We start from the raw sequence: 13,738 nt of genomic DNA, 5'->3' as shown, positions 1-13,738 counted from the left end.
TGAGATAAAATGTATTCATCTTTTAAAAACTTAAAACAAATCTATTAATGCAAACAAGATTTATGAGAAATAACCATTTTCAAACTTAAATCAGGATCAAGTGGTAATATTTCAGTTTGACAAGTTTCTTTACTGTCTGGATTCTCAGGTCCACATTTCATCTCTTCACAATCCTAGGCCATGCAGCCTCCGGGATGCCCCACTCTCTGCTGTGGAGAAGCAGCAGGCAGCATCTCAGCATGACTGGGAAAGCAGTGCTGACCTCACACAAGTGCCAAGATGCTTCGTGAGGCTGTCGGATTAGCCTCCATTGTATTTTGAAGCCCCAGATTGCATTCTGATTATACACAAAATCACTGAGAGGAGAGGGAAAGTGAAAAAAGATCACGACTGAACATTGTCTCTTTTTTTTTTTGGACTAAAAGAGACTGAGCAAGCTAGTCATTTTAACACTTTTCATTATCAAGAGTGCCAAATTAAAAGTAAAAAAATCAAAGACCAAAGTTTGCAGATTAAGAATCACCAAGACCCTATTAAAGGAATTCACAGATGGAGACAAAGTTGGGCTTTTTCATACAAGCTTTTGATCTAATGCCATATACTGTCCACATTATGAGTAAAGTGAGTTCCCCTGCCCCCGTAACACACACATAAAGAGGATCAAACGTACCTATATGCCTTCTTGTCATTTCTACAGTAGCATTCCGGTTAACGTTGGAGAGCAGTCCTAAGCAGAACCTCTCTGAGTTTGATGGATCTGTAAAGCCGTCTACAGTAAGCGAGGGCTGGGATGCGTGGAAGGTCTCTCCAACCCTCTGGTTTAGTTCATAATATGCTATTGAACACCAAAATGCAGGTTCCGAGTAAGTCACTGGCTGCAAATCTGAAGTAAAGGAGGAAACGTTGCGTGAGCAACTCAACACGAGCACACCCCATGCCAGCAGACAGGCAGCAGCTCAGAAGTCACTGTGAGCATCTACACCGGTTTAAACAGGTTAGACCAGATTTCCAGTGTTTCATATAAACTTTGTTTCCATAGATGACACCAGATACACAATTTTTAAAAATTTCCCCATCTCATAAAGTTAATTTATGTTGGATTATTTATCTTATTAGCATTCATCTAGTTCTTGTTTAAACACAAAACAAAACATGGGTCAGCCTGCTGTACTTGGATGCATTTCTTTTTTTTTTTTGGTTTTTCGAGACAGGGTTTCTCTGTGTAGCTTTGTGCCTGTCCTAGAACTCACTCTGTAGATCAGGCTGGCCTCGAACTCACAGAGATCCGCCTGTCGCTGCCTCCCGAGTGCTGGGATTAAAGGTGTGCGCCACCACCATATCAAATGCATCAAAAAGGTAATTGTGAATAGGACAAAATATACAGCTGAGTGAGGTTGAAAGCTACATAAGAAGAGCTCTTACGGTGGGAGAATCCAAACATTCCCTGACACTGTCTACCCTCCTACACGTTAGGAAGCAGAGTGAAGGACAAGTGTGCAAGCGAAAACAGGTAATGGCTATAGTAGAGTATTTTAAGGTGCGTTACTTTTGTTCATGGTGCATTTGTTTAACTCTGTGTAAAACACCTGTTGGTCTAATAAAGAACTGGCCAATAGCAAGGCAGGAGAAAGGTTAGGTGGGGCTGGCAGGCAGAGAGTATGAATAGAGGGAGAAATCTAGCAAGAGGGATTGGAGAGCTAGCATCAAGAAAATGAGGAGGACTCCAGGGGCCAGCCACCCAGCTACACAGCAAGCCACAGGGTAAGAGTAAGATTTACACAAGTCAGAGAACCAGAAAAGCCCAAAGGCAAAAGGTAAATGGGATAAGTTAAGGAAAGCTGGCTAGAAACTAAGCCAAGCTAAGGCCAGGCATTCATAATTAATTATAAGCCTCTGTGTAATTTTTGGGTGCCCCCCCCAAAAGAGCCAAAAACCCCCAGCAAATGGCACCACTGGACAACTCACTAAGAGAAAATGAGTATCACATGCAATTAACTTCTGTAATTTTGACTGAGATATATCTTAAGGAAGATCACAAGAGGAAAAAAAAATGACAATTTGAAAGACACATCCTAAATAACCATCCGTCAAAACCTTGTACAACTTCATAAAGAACATAGTTTCAATGACTCAGACTGTCTCATAAACTCCTGCCAACAGAAAGCAGTACCAACACATTGTATCAATCCTTCTTACATCACTGATATAAACCCGATTTTTTTTTTTTTTTGGATACATACAATAAGTAATTTCCAGAGAGGACTTTCCTTAATCCAGTGAAAACAGTAGGAAGTAAGAGCAACTTACCCAAGCTGTGATTGACAGGCGAGAGAGTGGTAGGAGACAGCTCAGCTGGGGAGCCTAAGTCACAGGAAGAAAAGGACACTGACATTTCTCCAGAACTTAGGATCAAGTAATAATATAATAGTTCTGACTTTTTCACCAGTAATAAGTACACAGACAATTATGCCCCAAGGATTAAAAATACATGACTTATTTTAGTTTAACTCAGGGGGCTGCAATCCATGAGGTACAAAAATTAAGCACTGAATAACTTGTTTCTTTCTATCGACATAAACTGGCTTGTATTCTCACCACCCAGGCCACCCACCCAGAGAAACCTATTACTGACAGCTTAGCGTATCTGTCCAGAAATATTTTATAAAATATATCAGCAAATATATTTCTGCTTTGTGTCCCCCTTTTATGACAGTTGACAGTTCTAGACATCTGCATGAGTTATCTCATTCGAAACCCTTTGGGCTGCCGCTCCTATGTTGCTCTTCTATCTACCTCTATCAGTCGGCAGCCTAACATTATACCATGGTACCCTCATGACAGATGATTGCTTACTTAGGAACCTTTGATTACTCCCAGTTTTTCTGAAAGGAACTCAGTAAGCACCAGATCAAAGGGTTAGTGCCTTCGCAATTTTGACAGATCCTGGCTAAATTATCATCCACAAAGGTTGTACCAGCAAACATTCCCATTACCACCACCAAGGCATAACTGACAACAGATGAAAACATGGTCTGCACAAGCACAATTTTAAGCCACGATGGTAGTGCGTGCCTGTAATCCCACCTCCCAGGAGGTGGAAGCAGAAGATGAGGAGTTTAAGGCCAGCTTCAGCTACAGAACAAGTTGGAAACCAGCACAGGTGGGCTACAAGAGACCTTGTCTTTTTATTTCATTTTGAGACAGGGTCTCAATATGTAGCTCTCGCTGTCCTGGAACTCACTATGTAGACCAGTGACTTTGAACTCAGAGATCCACCTGCCTCTGCCTCCTAAGTGCTGGGATTCAAGATGTGTGCCACCATGCCAGGCTAAGAGGCTCTGACTTAAATGGACATTTTCATTTACATATCTCTTAGTTTATTTCTACTTTAATTCAGTTTTGTGACGTCTGCTTTTGCACTGACCATTTACTGACCTGCAGGAGTTTGTAATATCCCAGTCAGGGTTGCAGAACATTTGTCATTTGTTTGGTGACTCAATTCTAATTCTGATAATGCAGCATTTACTGAGGCTCATGTCCCAGTTTAAGAAAACAGCTTTGAGAATGGCTACACCTGTCTGGATTGTGTCTAGGGTTTTCCCACTAAGCAGGACACCTGGCTTGGTTGGAGCTGAAAAGACCCATCACTTACTCAGAACTTCCACACCAACCTTGTGAAAGACTCACAAGAATTGGTAAACACATTAGTAAAGACAGCTGTAAGGGTCTGTGACCAGACTTGTGGCAGTTAGGTAGATGCCATTTTCTATGCTCTAACAATTTCAGTTGTTATTTTCACAGCACACTCCTTAAGAATTCAGTAGATTCTGTAAATTTCAGTTAACAAATCTGAGAGATTTCTCTATTCTGTGAACTTTAGTATTTATTGAAATTGGCTGTACTAAATTCTATTTTCTTAGAAAAATATTCATTTTTTTCTGTTCTGTGTAAATATTCTAAATCTAATCCAGAAAATACAAGGCACAAATACACCAATTGAGGGGGAAAGCCAAAGAAGCAGAATTTATACTGTATTTGTTGTCAATGTTAAATCCTCTTACTACAATCACAATCAGCGCCAACTCCATGAGCAGCGTCCTCTATACACTCAGGCAAAGTTTCAAAAGGATCATGCTCCACATGCAGCTCCAGCTGCCAATGTACAGACGGAGCCTGAGGGAGGCCGGAGAGCAGCACTCTGCTCCATTCACCCTACAGACAACACATACAATAGCATGGGACACAGGGAAAGCTGCAGTCACCAGACACCGATCAGACAATGAGAACTGGCAAGCACTATGTTTTAGAAAACAATTTATTACACAATCATGTTCTTTCTTCAATCTGAAAAGAACGCTGGCAAATCACAACAGGTACAAATGAGAAAGGTCAAAATGTGCTTAGAACAATGAACTGAAATCCACGGTATTTCCTGGGAGAGATAGAAATAACTGGAGAATGAGGAGCTGCCCAATCATTCCTATCTTCTCACATTGACAAAGCTATAAAATACTCATCAGAAGTAACCAGTAAGCTTGCTGTTGAATTCTGTCAGGTGTGACTAAAGATTTTCTTTTCAGAAAATATTGTTTTAAACAACTGGTAATTAATCAATGAATCACTCACATTATAAATGCTACTGGAGTCTGGCTATAAGACAAGAAGTGCCTATCTGCAGCCAAAGCATCTAGAGGAATGCTCATGGATCCTTGGCTTACAAGTTCATGTATGCTTGTAGGATGAGTTTCTCAGAAAGGAAGCATTGTTTTTATAAGTGTTTTTATAAGTGTCAAGGTTCACTACCAAAATGTTGAGTCCTACCAAGAAAAGCTAATGAACTTGTATTTTTTTGCACTATCACTGTGTGGTGATATCTGCCAAATTAACAGCTTTAAGAGAACGATTCTTTTATCATTTTTTTATTTTTAAGTAGTACATTCTTATTTTTACCCACTTTCTTTCTATTAATTCCTATCTTTTCTCCTTTTTTTGACTTCTACATTTTTAAATTTAAATCAGTTCCTAGAAATCCCATGCATGTGTAAACACTTTCCTCAGTTTGGGGATCTACTTTAGTGTATCTTTAAAGGTGATGCTAAAACTTCACTACAAAAACAAAACAAAACAAATAAAAACCCCTCAATTTCCTTTTGAGAGTATTTTTAGGGCCACAGCAACATTGAGTATCAACTGTAAAAAAGGTCTCATATATACCTGCCTCTCTATCAATGATCCCATACCCCAATGGTAGATATGCTACATTCGGTAAACATACTAAGATGTATTGTTATCAAACTCCACAGTTTACAACAAGGCCCACTCTTGTGCTTATTATCTGTAGGTTTTGACAACTGTATAATACACATCCTCCATTTTTACTATCACAGAGATCAGCCTCACTGCCTATAGCTTTACCTACTCAATTCTTCTTTCTCTATAACCTTAAATTCTTTCCTGTTTTCAGAAGGTCTGCCTTTTCAGAATGTCAGGCGGTTGGGGTCGCATAGTATATATATGGCATGTACAGATCACTTTTCATTTAGTATTATGTGTCTTAAGTTTGACCATATGCTGTCATTTCTTCTTCATGCTGAGTGACATGAGACTGTCCAGACGTACCACAATTTATCAACATCTTGGTTTTATCCAAAAAATTTTAAATTATGGATCAAGTTGCTATAAGCACCCAAGGTCACTTTTTGTGTGGAGGATTTAAGGTTTCAATTCATCTGAATAAGCACCAAAGAACCACACTCAGTACTGCATGGTGAGTATGTTGGTTGTACTACAGAGCCACAATTATAAAAGAACAAAACAGGTACCCAGACTACAGGAAGCAAATAGAGGACCCAGAACTAAACCCACCTAGTTACAGCTATACTCTCAGACAGACACACAGACACAGACAGACACACACACTTAACACTACCATTAGAAAAATCACTTTGGAGACTGCATCTCAAGCATATAGGAGTTGGACTGAGTATAGAGAGTAGTAACAGGCTTGCCCTGCATGCACGAGATGCTAGAATTTTCTATCACCACAATCAATAAATGAATAGAACTTTTTCAACCAGATAAAGAACATATATAAAATATTCAGTTAACAGTCTCAATAGAGAATTATGCATGCATTCATTCTGTAATCATAAATAATACACAACTATTGTTATTTTACTTGAAAACATACTATGTGTGACATGTGTGCCCCAGTGCATGTGGGAAGGTCAGAGGACAACTCTGAGTTGCTCGTCTCCTCTCACCGTCATGTGGCTCAAGTACAGAACTGACTTGTAAGAGAAAAATTATAGGTTATTTTCTAGTTACTTAACTCTATCCTTTCATCTCAAAATTTTATGCATGCTTTGAAAAAGCAGCATGGCTTGGCATGGTGGTACATGTCTGTAATCCTAACAATTTGGGAGGCTGAGGCAGGATGGTGCCTGTGAATTTGGGACTAGTGTGGTGAGTTTCAGGCCATTCTGTGTGATTATGGTCCAGTGTAACTGAGGTCCTGTCTCAAAGCTCAAAAAAAAAAAAAAAAAAATTAAAAAGTAGAATGTATTAAGTACCTACAAAGTTCACAAACTATTAAATATGTTACTAATATTAGTAATTCATCCTCAAACCTTATTAGTTTTATATAAGTCAACTATAACTCATATAAAAATGTACCACAAATTGAATGGCTTAATATTACTCTCACAGGGGTCAGCAGGGCCATACTTCTACTGTAGGGACATAACTCACGTTGTTCAGCCATTCAAAATGTGGTAGACATCTGTGTTGTTTCCATTTGTGAAATGAAATATATAATGTTTACAACACAGACATTCTTGCAAGTTTCGCGTGGACCTGTTTAAATTTTCATGGGTATAGATCTAGGAGTGAAATGATGGGACTAAGTAGTAATCTTGTATTTAATTTTTGAAGAACCAACTTTCCTAAAATGATTACAATAACTTACATTCTTACCAGCAATATATGAACACTTCAGTTTTTCCACAATCTCACTAATAGTTGTTAGTCATGTTCTTAATACAGATATCTAGGAGGGTGAAATACTGTTCCACTTGTAATGTATGATGTATGATGTTCAACAACTTTATACGCTACCTACCACAGTGCAAAGATACTGTTCACTGAAGAATACATAGTTGAAAAGCCAAGTATCAAGTGCATCAACATACGTAAAGTGCTACATCCAATGATCATTAGATTATCATCTACTTTCTATCTACCACTCCTACAGTCAGACATAAATGCTGGCTAGAGCAGAGGTATCTTTCCTGGGCGTCTAACATATGGACGGAGTCAAACAAAATTGATTCAAAGCTCTCCCCTTCTCCTCCAAAATTAATCCATTTAAAAATAATTTAGATAGGCTAGAGAAGGTAGCTCAAGCCTGTAATTCAACCACTCGGAGGCTATGACAAGATGATCTGAGTTAGAGGACAGCCTGGGCCACACAGTAAATTTCAGGCCAATTTGGATTACTAACTGTGGTGGTCTGAGTAAGAATTGGCCCGCATCGGGCTCAAATATTTGAATGCTTAGTCACCAGAGTGGCACTACTTAAAACGATTAGAAGGATTAGGTGTGGTCTTGCTGGAGGAGGTGTGTCAATGGACATTCTCTCTGCCTATGAATCAGGATGTAGCTCTCAGCTACTGCTCCAGGACCTGCTTGCATGTAGCCAGGCTTCCTGCCATGATGCCTATGGACTAAACCTCTAAAATGGTTAAGTAAGCCCCCAATTTAATGTTTTCTTTCGTAAGAACTGCCTTGGTCATGGTGTCTCTTCAGAGCAACAGAATAGTGACTAAAACACTAACTAATCCTTATGGTAAGACAGTTGAATAAATCACACTAGACAAAGACATCAAAGCATTTTCAAGGGTACCCTACTTGGTTCCCCTGGGCTACAGAGTTTATTATTTGACAAATAGCTTAAAGTTTTGGGGTACGTAATATTCATTACTATATGCTAAAACAATAGTTAATTATCAGATATTAATCAAATTTAGATCAGGAACAAGGTACTTTGGGCAAATGGTTTACTATTAATTCAGAACTCACTATTAACTCACAGAAAAGCTGCCCCCCCTTCTATTCTCAAATACAGTTATGGATGACTGTGGTCTTTTATGAAAGGTGTTTATTCACGGGCTAATTAGAACTTTAACAGTAGTGCAGAATACTTGGGGAAAAAGGTATTGAGTACTTTCAAGTTTTCACTTAATCTGGTAAGAGAAACATCTATCAACTGTGCAGACTGGTGCATGCTCATTTTTATGTCAACCATGCCCATTTGACAGCTCAGATACTGTGAAGACGGGAGGTTCGCTTTTTGGGTACATTTCTCAACTTCTCTAAGTGCCAGCACATACTACTCTTGAGTCAATAGTGTGCATTTTCACATTGTGATGGGTAGCTATTGTGTGGGCATGTGTGTTCCATGGTGCATGTGTGGTGGTCAAGAGACAACTATGGGAGTTGATTCTCTCCTACTCTGTGGGTTCCGAGGATTAAACTCAGGCTGTCATGGTAGCAAACACCTTTAGGCACTGAGCCATCTTATTAGGCTCCAGAATCAAGTTTTATTCCTAAAAATTCTTGATCTGTGGTTAGTTCAATCTAGTGATATACTCTGAGATCACAGAAAGCCAACTCAATGACTGACAACTGAGACATTCATATTTACCTGTGTCCATACTTTGGTTCAACTGTTGATCACTTGTTTCTCCATCTTCACTGATATATCCAGGTGGTGGTGTTTCTACAAAAGTTTAGAACAAATCAAATATAGCTGATTTGATTTCAGCTTTTTTTCCCTGCTACCATATACAAGCAACGAGAAAATCAAGGAAGTATGCATGTATGTGTACACATATACATCATTATAAAAAGCAAAAGTAGGTTTGCAACTGAGGGTTTAATCCATGACTTGAGGGTAAATCCCTAAAGCAGACCTGTAACAAAACCCAGTTTTCCCGGCATTATTTTCTTAAACATTATTTACCATCTGGTTCATGAGCACATATTCTGGAACAGCCAAAAACCTAACTTCAAAGATGCCTCTCAGTAGGATTCAAAGACATTAGTATTCTTAGTTTTTTTTAACTAGTAGACACCACACACGGATGGATACTTGGGAGAAGACTGATGTACCTACAGCTGGGATCTCAGATGACACTCAAACCGTACCAGGCAGGTTACAGTAACATGACTCAGTGTTGACCTATTCTGAACACTACCTGAAAAAGCTCCCACCACCCCTGCTGGGATTTCTGACTGCTTAACAATTCTAAATGACTGAAGCAGAAAACGAGACAGAGCACCTGCTAAAAATATCAAGATTCTAACACATTTTCGGAATAAAATGTTTACATTCAGGAGGCACCTGTATAACTGAGTAAATTTCAAAGACAATAACATGCATACAATTTTATCATTTGTGATTTTAAGGGGAAAAGTTCAAAAAATTTTCAACAGTGTATCATTTTCAATTTTTAACAGTAACTCAATGCAGACACACAACATAAAAAAGATTCTGACATTTTCAAGGGGAAGGATGAGTTTAATCCCAGCACTTGGGAGGCAGAGGTAGGAGGATCTCTCTAAGTTCAAGGGCAACCTGGTCTACACAGTAAGTTTGTCTTAAAAAAAAACTGTACTCCCCCAAATTCTCATTTAGAAGTCAGTATATCAAACGTTTATACTGAAATTTTAAAAACAAAGTATTTTCATAGATCCAAACAATAAAGAATAAAAATAAAAATAATTCATATTAATTTTAAAGATTAAAACTAAGAAAATTTAAAAAGCTAAGCTCTGCCGGTCTGGACATCACTGTTTCAAAGGTCTAAGATGGAAAAGTTCAACGTTAAGACACTTTACCTCATTCTATATTTATCATCCTCCATTATTATTTATCTATCAATTGATAAGCTATTAACATTAAAATAATGCTAAAAGTTCCTTTGAGGGACTGGAGCGATGGCTCAGAAGTTCAGAGCAGGTATTCTTCTTGCAAAGAACCTGAAGTCAGCTCCAGCACTATGTCAGGTGACTCAACTCCAGGGGAGCCGACACCCCCCCCCTTCCTGTGAGCACCTGCACTCACATGCACATATACACATATTTATGTATAATTTAAAATAATAAAAATAAAAACTTTGAAGAAATTATTTCGAAATGGAACAGAAGTAAATTCTTGGGTTTTGCTGTCACTGGGAGCTGGAGAGCCTCAGTGTCTAGAAAAACAACTGTTGTATTTCACTTCTAATTTGCTACTCTATAAAACACTAACATCTAAATAACTAAAAAAAATAAAGAAAAAAAAAAAGCCCAAATCCCTTAACATTAGGCAAATAAGCATTCTGAGTAACTTTGCAGGTAATTATCTGGTGTGTGTCTCAGAAGACCATGACACATTCACATTTTAATTGTTAGCATTATGGAGTAACAACAGCTGCCACATCCAAGACTTTAATGCCTCACTTCATATCTCTCTCTCTCTCTCTCTCTCTCTCTCTCTCTCTCTCTCTCTCTCTCTCTCTCTCTCTCTCTCTCACTCACACACACACACACACACACACACAAAAAAAAAAAAAACCTCCCACTCCTAGCCACTTTCTAAAGATACTCCCAAAAAAGGAAAGGTTTCATTTTATGATTCCTCTCTTCCCTCACCTCACTCCACTGTCCTATAATCTTTTCTCCTCTTCCTTACTAATGTCACAAAAAGTTTCTACATACTAGCTGGGGGCTAGAGGCGGGCGGCATAGGACAGGGATGCCCTTCAATCTAGTCTTCTGAAATAAATCAATACTTAAATGAGCTATTAAAACAAATAAAACTCATTTTTCTGAATCAAACATCATTTTCATAATGTAATACACCAAATACAAGTCTTTGATTCCCCGTGTTTCTATTGTATAAAATAAAAGCTGGAATAGGAAAAAAAAAATCAGAAAAAGATGAGGATATGGATGAGGCAAGCAGGCAGGCAGAATACAAATAATTCCTGCTTAGTTTCTGCAAACAAAGAATAGGCTGTTTTTGCTAGAAAACAGTCACACTATAGGAGTTGGCACTGAACTGTGCAGTGTTACTGGGCCACCTAAAACAAGAGCCAAGAGCAGAGGTGAGCTCCAGTGAAACGGCTCAGGGCACAGTGACAGCCACCCAAGCCTGCCAACCTCACCAATCCCGGGCATTCATGCACAGGTGGACAGGGACACCTGAACCCAGAGCCGTCCCCTCCTCTCACACATGTACACACATTCCCCACACACTCCACAAACAGTTTTAACAGTAGAATTTGAGGACCATGCAGTTGAATTTACTCATTTTTTCAGCAGAATTAACTAAGGCCCAGGAGAAACATAATCAAGCGCTTTCTCTGTTTCAATGTGTTGTTTGTCTATAAAACTAAAATATTGTATGTACTAAGTGTTTATTCACCATGAGCATTACCAACTGACCCATGGAAAAGGACTGTCTAGATGGCTGGTTCTGTGTTTGGTCCAGGGATACACTATGCTGACGCTCTGCATGTCTCTCTCTACTTCAGCAGCTATGAAACTTACTAGGATCTTTTGCCTACTTCTCATAGTACTTTGTTTAGAGTCACTGCAAAAGAAAATAAAACAAAAAGTAACTCTTCTATCAAAATCAACTGTTTAATGTGTTGGACATAGACACTGCACAAAATCATCATTCAACAAACCAGACTTCTCCATCCAGAGTCAAGAACATTCTGAAAATTGAAACCACATTACTAACACTTGGCATTTGTTACAAGACTGTTACCAGACTGCTATTTACCTAAGCTTAAAGAGATTTTCAAGGCAAAAATACCTGGGATATAATTACTCTGTGGCTCAATTCCTGCTGGGAAGTTAGTGTTTTCTGGAATGGAGTGGGTAAAGTCATCCAGATGCGGCAGTTCTGTCAGGATCTCCGTGTGCCGAGGCACTAATACTGGAGGTAAAACTGCAAGTTCAAGAGAGCTGAGTTAGCGCAAGCGTGGGAAAGGGAGGCTCTTTACTCCCAGTTGGCAAGGCAGAAGACAGCGGCTTCACTTTTCAAAGTCCTGGCACACCTCTCTGCTACTATGACACTAAGAAACTGACAAATCTCATCGTGGAGTTCATTTACATAAGTCACCATTGAAGTTTCCAAATTAAGGTTTATTTTGTACTGTGGGGAACAATGTGACCCTCTCAATACTATAGTACCATAAGAATTTATAGAATTCCATTAGAAATGGTGAGAGAAAAGTCATCACTAAAGTCAGATATAATAATTTTTCTAAAAATACAGGATTTGTTTTAGCTCACTAAATCCAAAGTCCTACGATACACTCCACTCGATTACTTCTCCTAAACGCTGTCATCAAGTGCTTCTGACAGCAGTCAGAGGAATGCTGACAGCAGGCACTAAAGACACACAGACAACTCTCAGGAGAGAGCAAGTCTGTGCAACTTCCTGGATACGCACCTGGATGTCCAACAGAGGATACTCCCAAGAAATGGACATGGCCCTTTTCCAGGATAGTTTTTCCATAAAAGTTTGAAAAATAAGAAAGCAATTAAGCCGGGTGGTGGTGGCGCACGCCTTTAATCCCAGCACTCGGGAGGCAGAGCCAGGCGGATCTCTGTGAGTTCAAGGCCAGCCTGGGCTACCAAGTGAGTCCCAGGAAAGGCGCAAAGCTACACAGAGAAACCCTGTCTCGAAAAACCAAAAAAAAAAAAAAAAAAAAAAAAAAAAGAAAGCAATTAAAACCCCTACCAAATAATACACTCAACTTAAGGTAGTTTATTACAATTTTACATTAAAATTTCCCTGAGGCACAAGGTATACTAGCTTTCAATCAGCCTTTTAGTTTAAAAACAATAAAAAAAAAACCCAAAACCCACCTACAGTTTTCCTACCTGGTGTCTCAACTCTCTGGTAGTGGTAAGGATTTACACATACTTCATCTTTTTTCAGATTAAAAGCATATTCGCAGTTTTCAATCGCCTTGAGCTCATGGTGACTGTGAAGGTCCGGCCAGCGCCATAATCGACAATATATAACATGTGGCAACCCTTTCCGATGCGAAACCTGAAGACGACCATCAAGAGACCTATTCAGAAGCAAGGGGAAAGAGGAGGGCAGTTTGAAAAGGAGAGACTAGGAGTCATCAAAGGGGATGAATTAATACTCTAAGAGCACAATGGAGGACACCACGGCCATCAACTTAGCTTTAGTGATATCCGGGAAGAACAGTGCCCTCTGGCTTGGTCTGACTGAGCCAGCAGCGGCACGAGCTGCTGTCTCCTACTGGTGTGCACATAACAACTCACATGCCAATGGGAGGCTAGCCTCATGGCAAGTGATCTACAAAGTGTCAGGTGGTTACACTTGAAAACTTCATCAGTGTCTATTTTTAATAAGCTAGACTCTCAAAGGCATTAATTCTGAAGCAACTGGTTGTCAAAAAAAGGAAGTAGTATGAAAATGGTGATAAATATCAACAATGATGTGACAGTAACTTACTCGGACTAATGTAACTTGTTATTTAAGTGTGACTTTTGATATCTAAGGCTTATTTATGAAGCTCACACAGAAATGCAGATGAATGTGATGAATGTGAGATGGAATGGACAAATACCAATGTGCTTAAAAGAGAATGAAGTGATTTAAAAAAAGGATGAAAGAAAAACAAGTTAGCCTACTGTTAATTGTG

General features: G+C 39.1%; 1 protein-coding gene across 3 annotated transcripts in view; it reads right to left on the bottom strand.

Annotated features, from left to right (window-relative positions):
• Smad2 (SMAD family member 2) overlaps positions 1-13,738 on the bottom strand; it is an 88,922-nt gene that overhangs the window by 15,864 nt on the left and 59,320 nt on the right. For all 3 annotated transcript variants that reach the window (XM_052742574.1, XM_052742576.1, XM_052742575.1), the window contains 5 exons: positions 12,942-13,135; positions 11,866-12,000; positions 8,705-8,779; positions 2,308-2,361; positions 671-883 (listed from right to left, as the gene is read on the bottom strand). In XM_052742574.1, coding sequence (XP_052598534.1) covers positions 671-883; positions 2,308-2,361; positions 8,705-8,779; positions 11,866-12,000; positions 12,942-13,135 — 671 coding nt within the window. The remainder of the gene's footprint in view (positions 1-670; positions 884-2,307; positions 2,362-8,704; positions 8,780-11,865; positions 12,001-12,941; positions 13,136-13,738) is intronic.

Source organism: Peromyscus californicus, unplaced genomic scaffold (genome assembly GCF_007827085.1).
Source record: "Peromyscus californicus insignis strain IS unplaced genomic scaffold, ASM782708v3 Scaffold_17__1_contigs__length_78620276, whole genome shotgun sequence".
In the NCBI taxonomy this organism is placed as follows: domain Eukaryota; kingdom Metazoa; phylum Chordata; class Mammalia; order Rodentia; family Cricetidae; genus Peromyscus; species Peromyscus californicus.
Note: the sequence above shows the minus strand (reverse complement) of the source record. Positions and strands in the feature narration are given on the sequence as shown.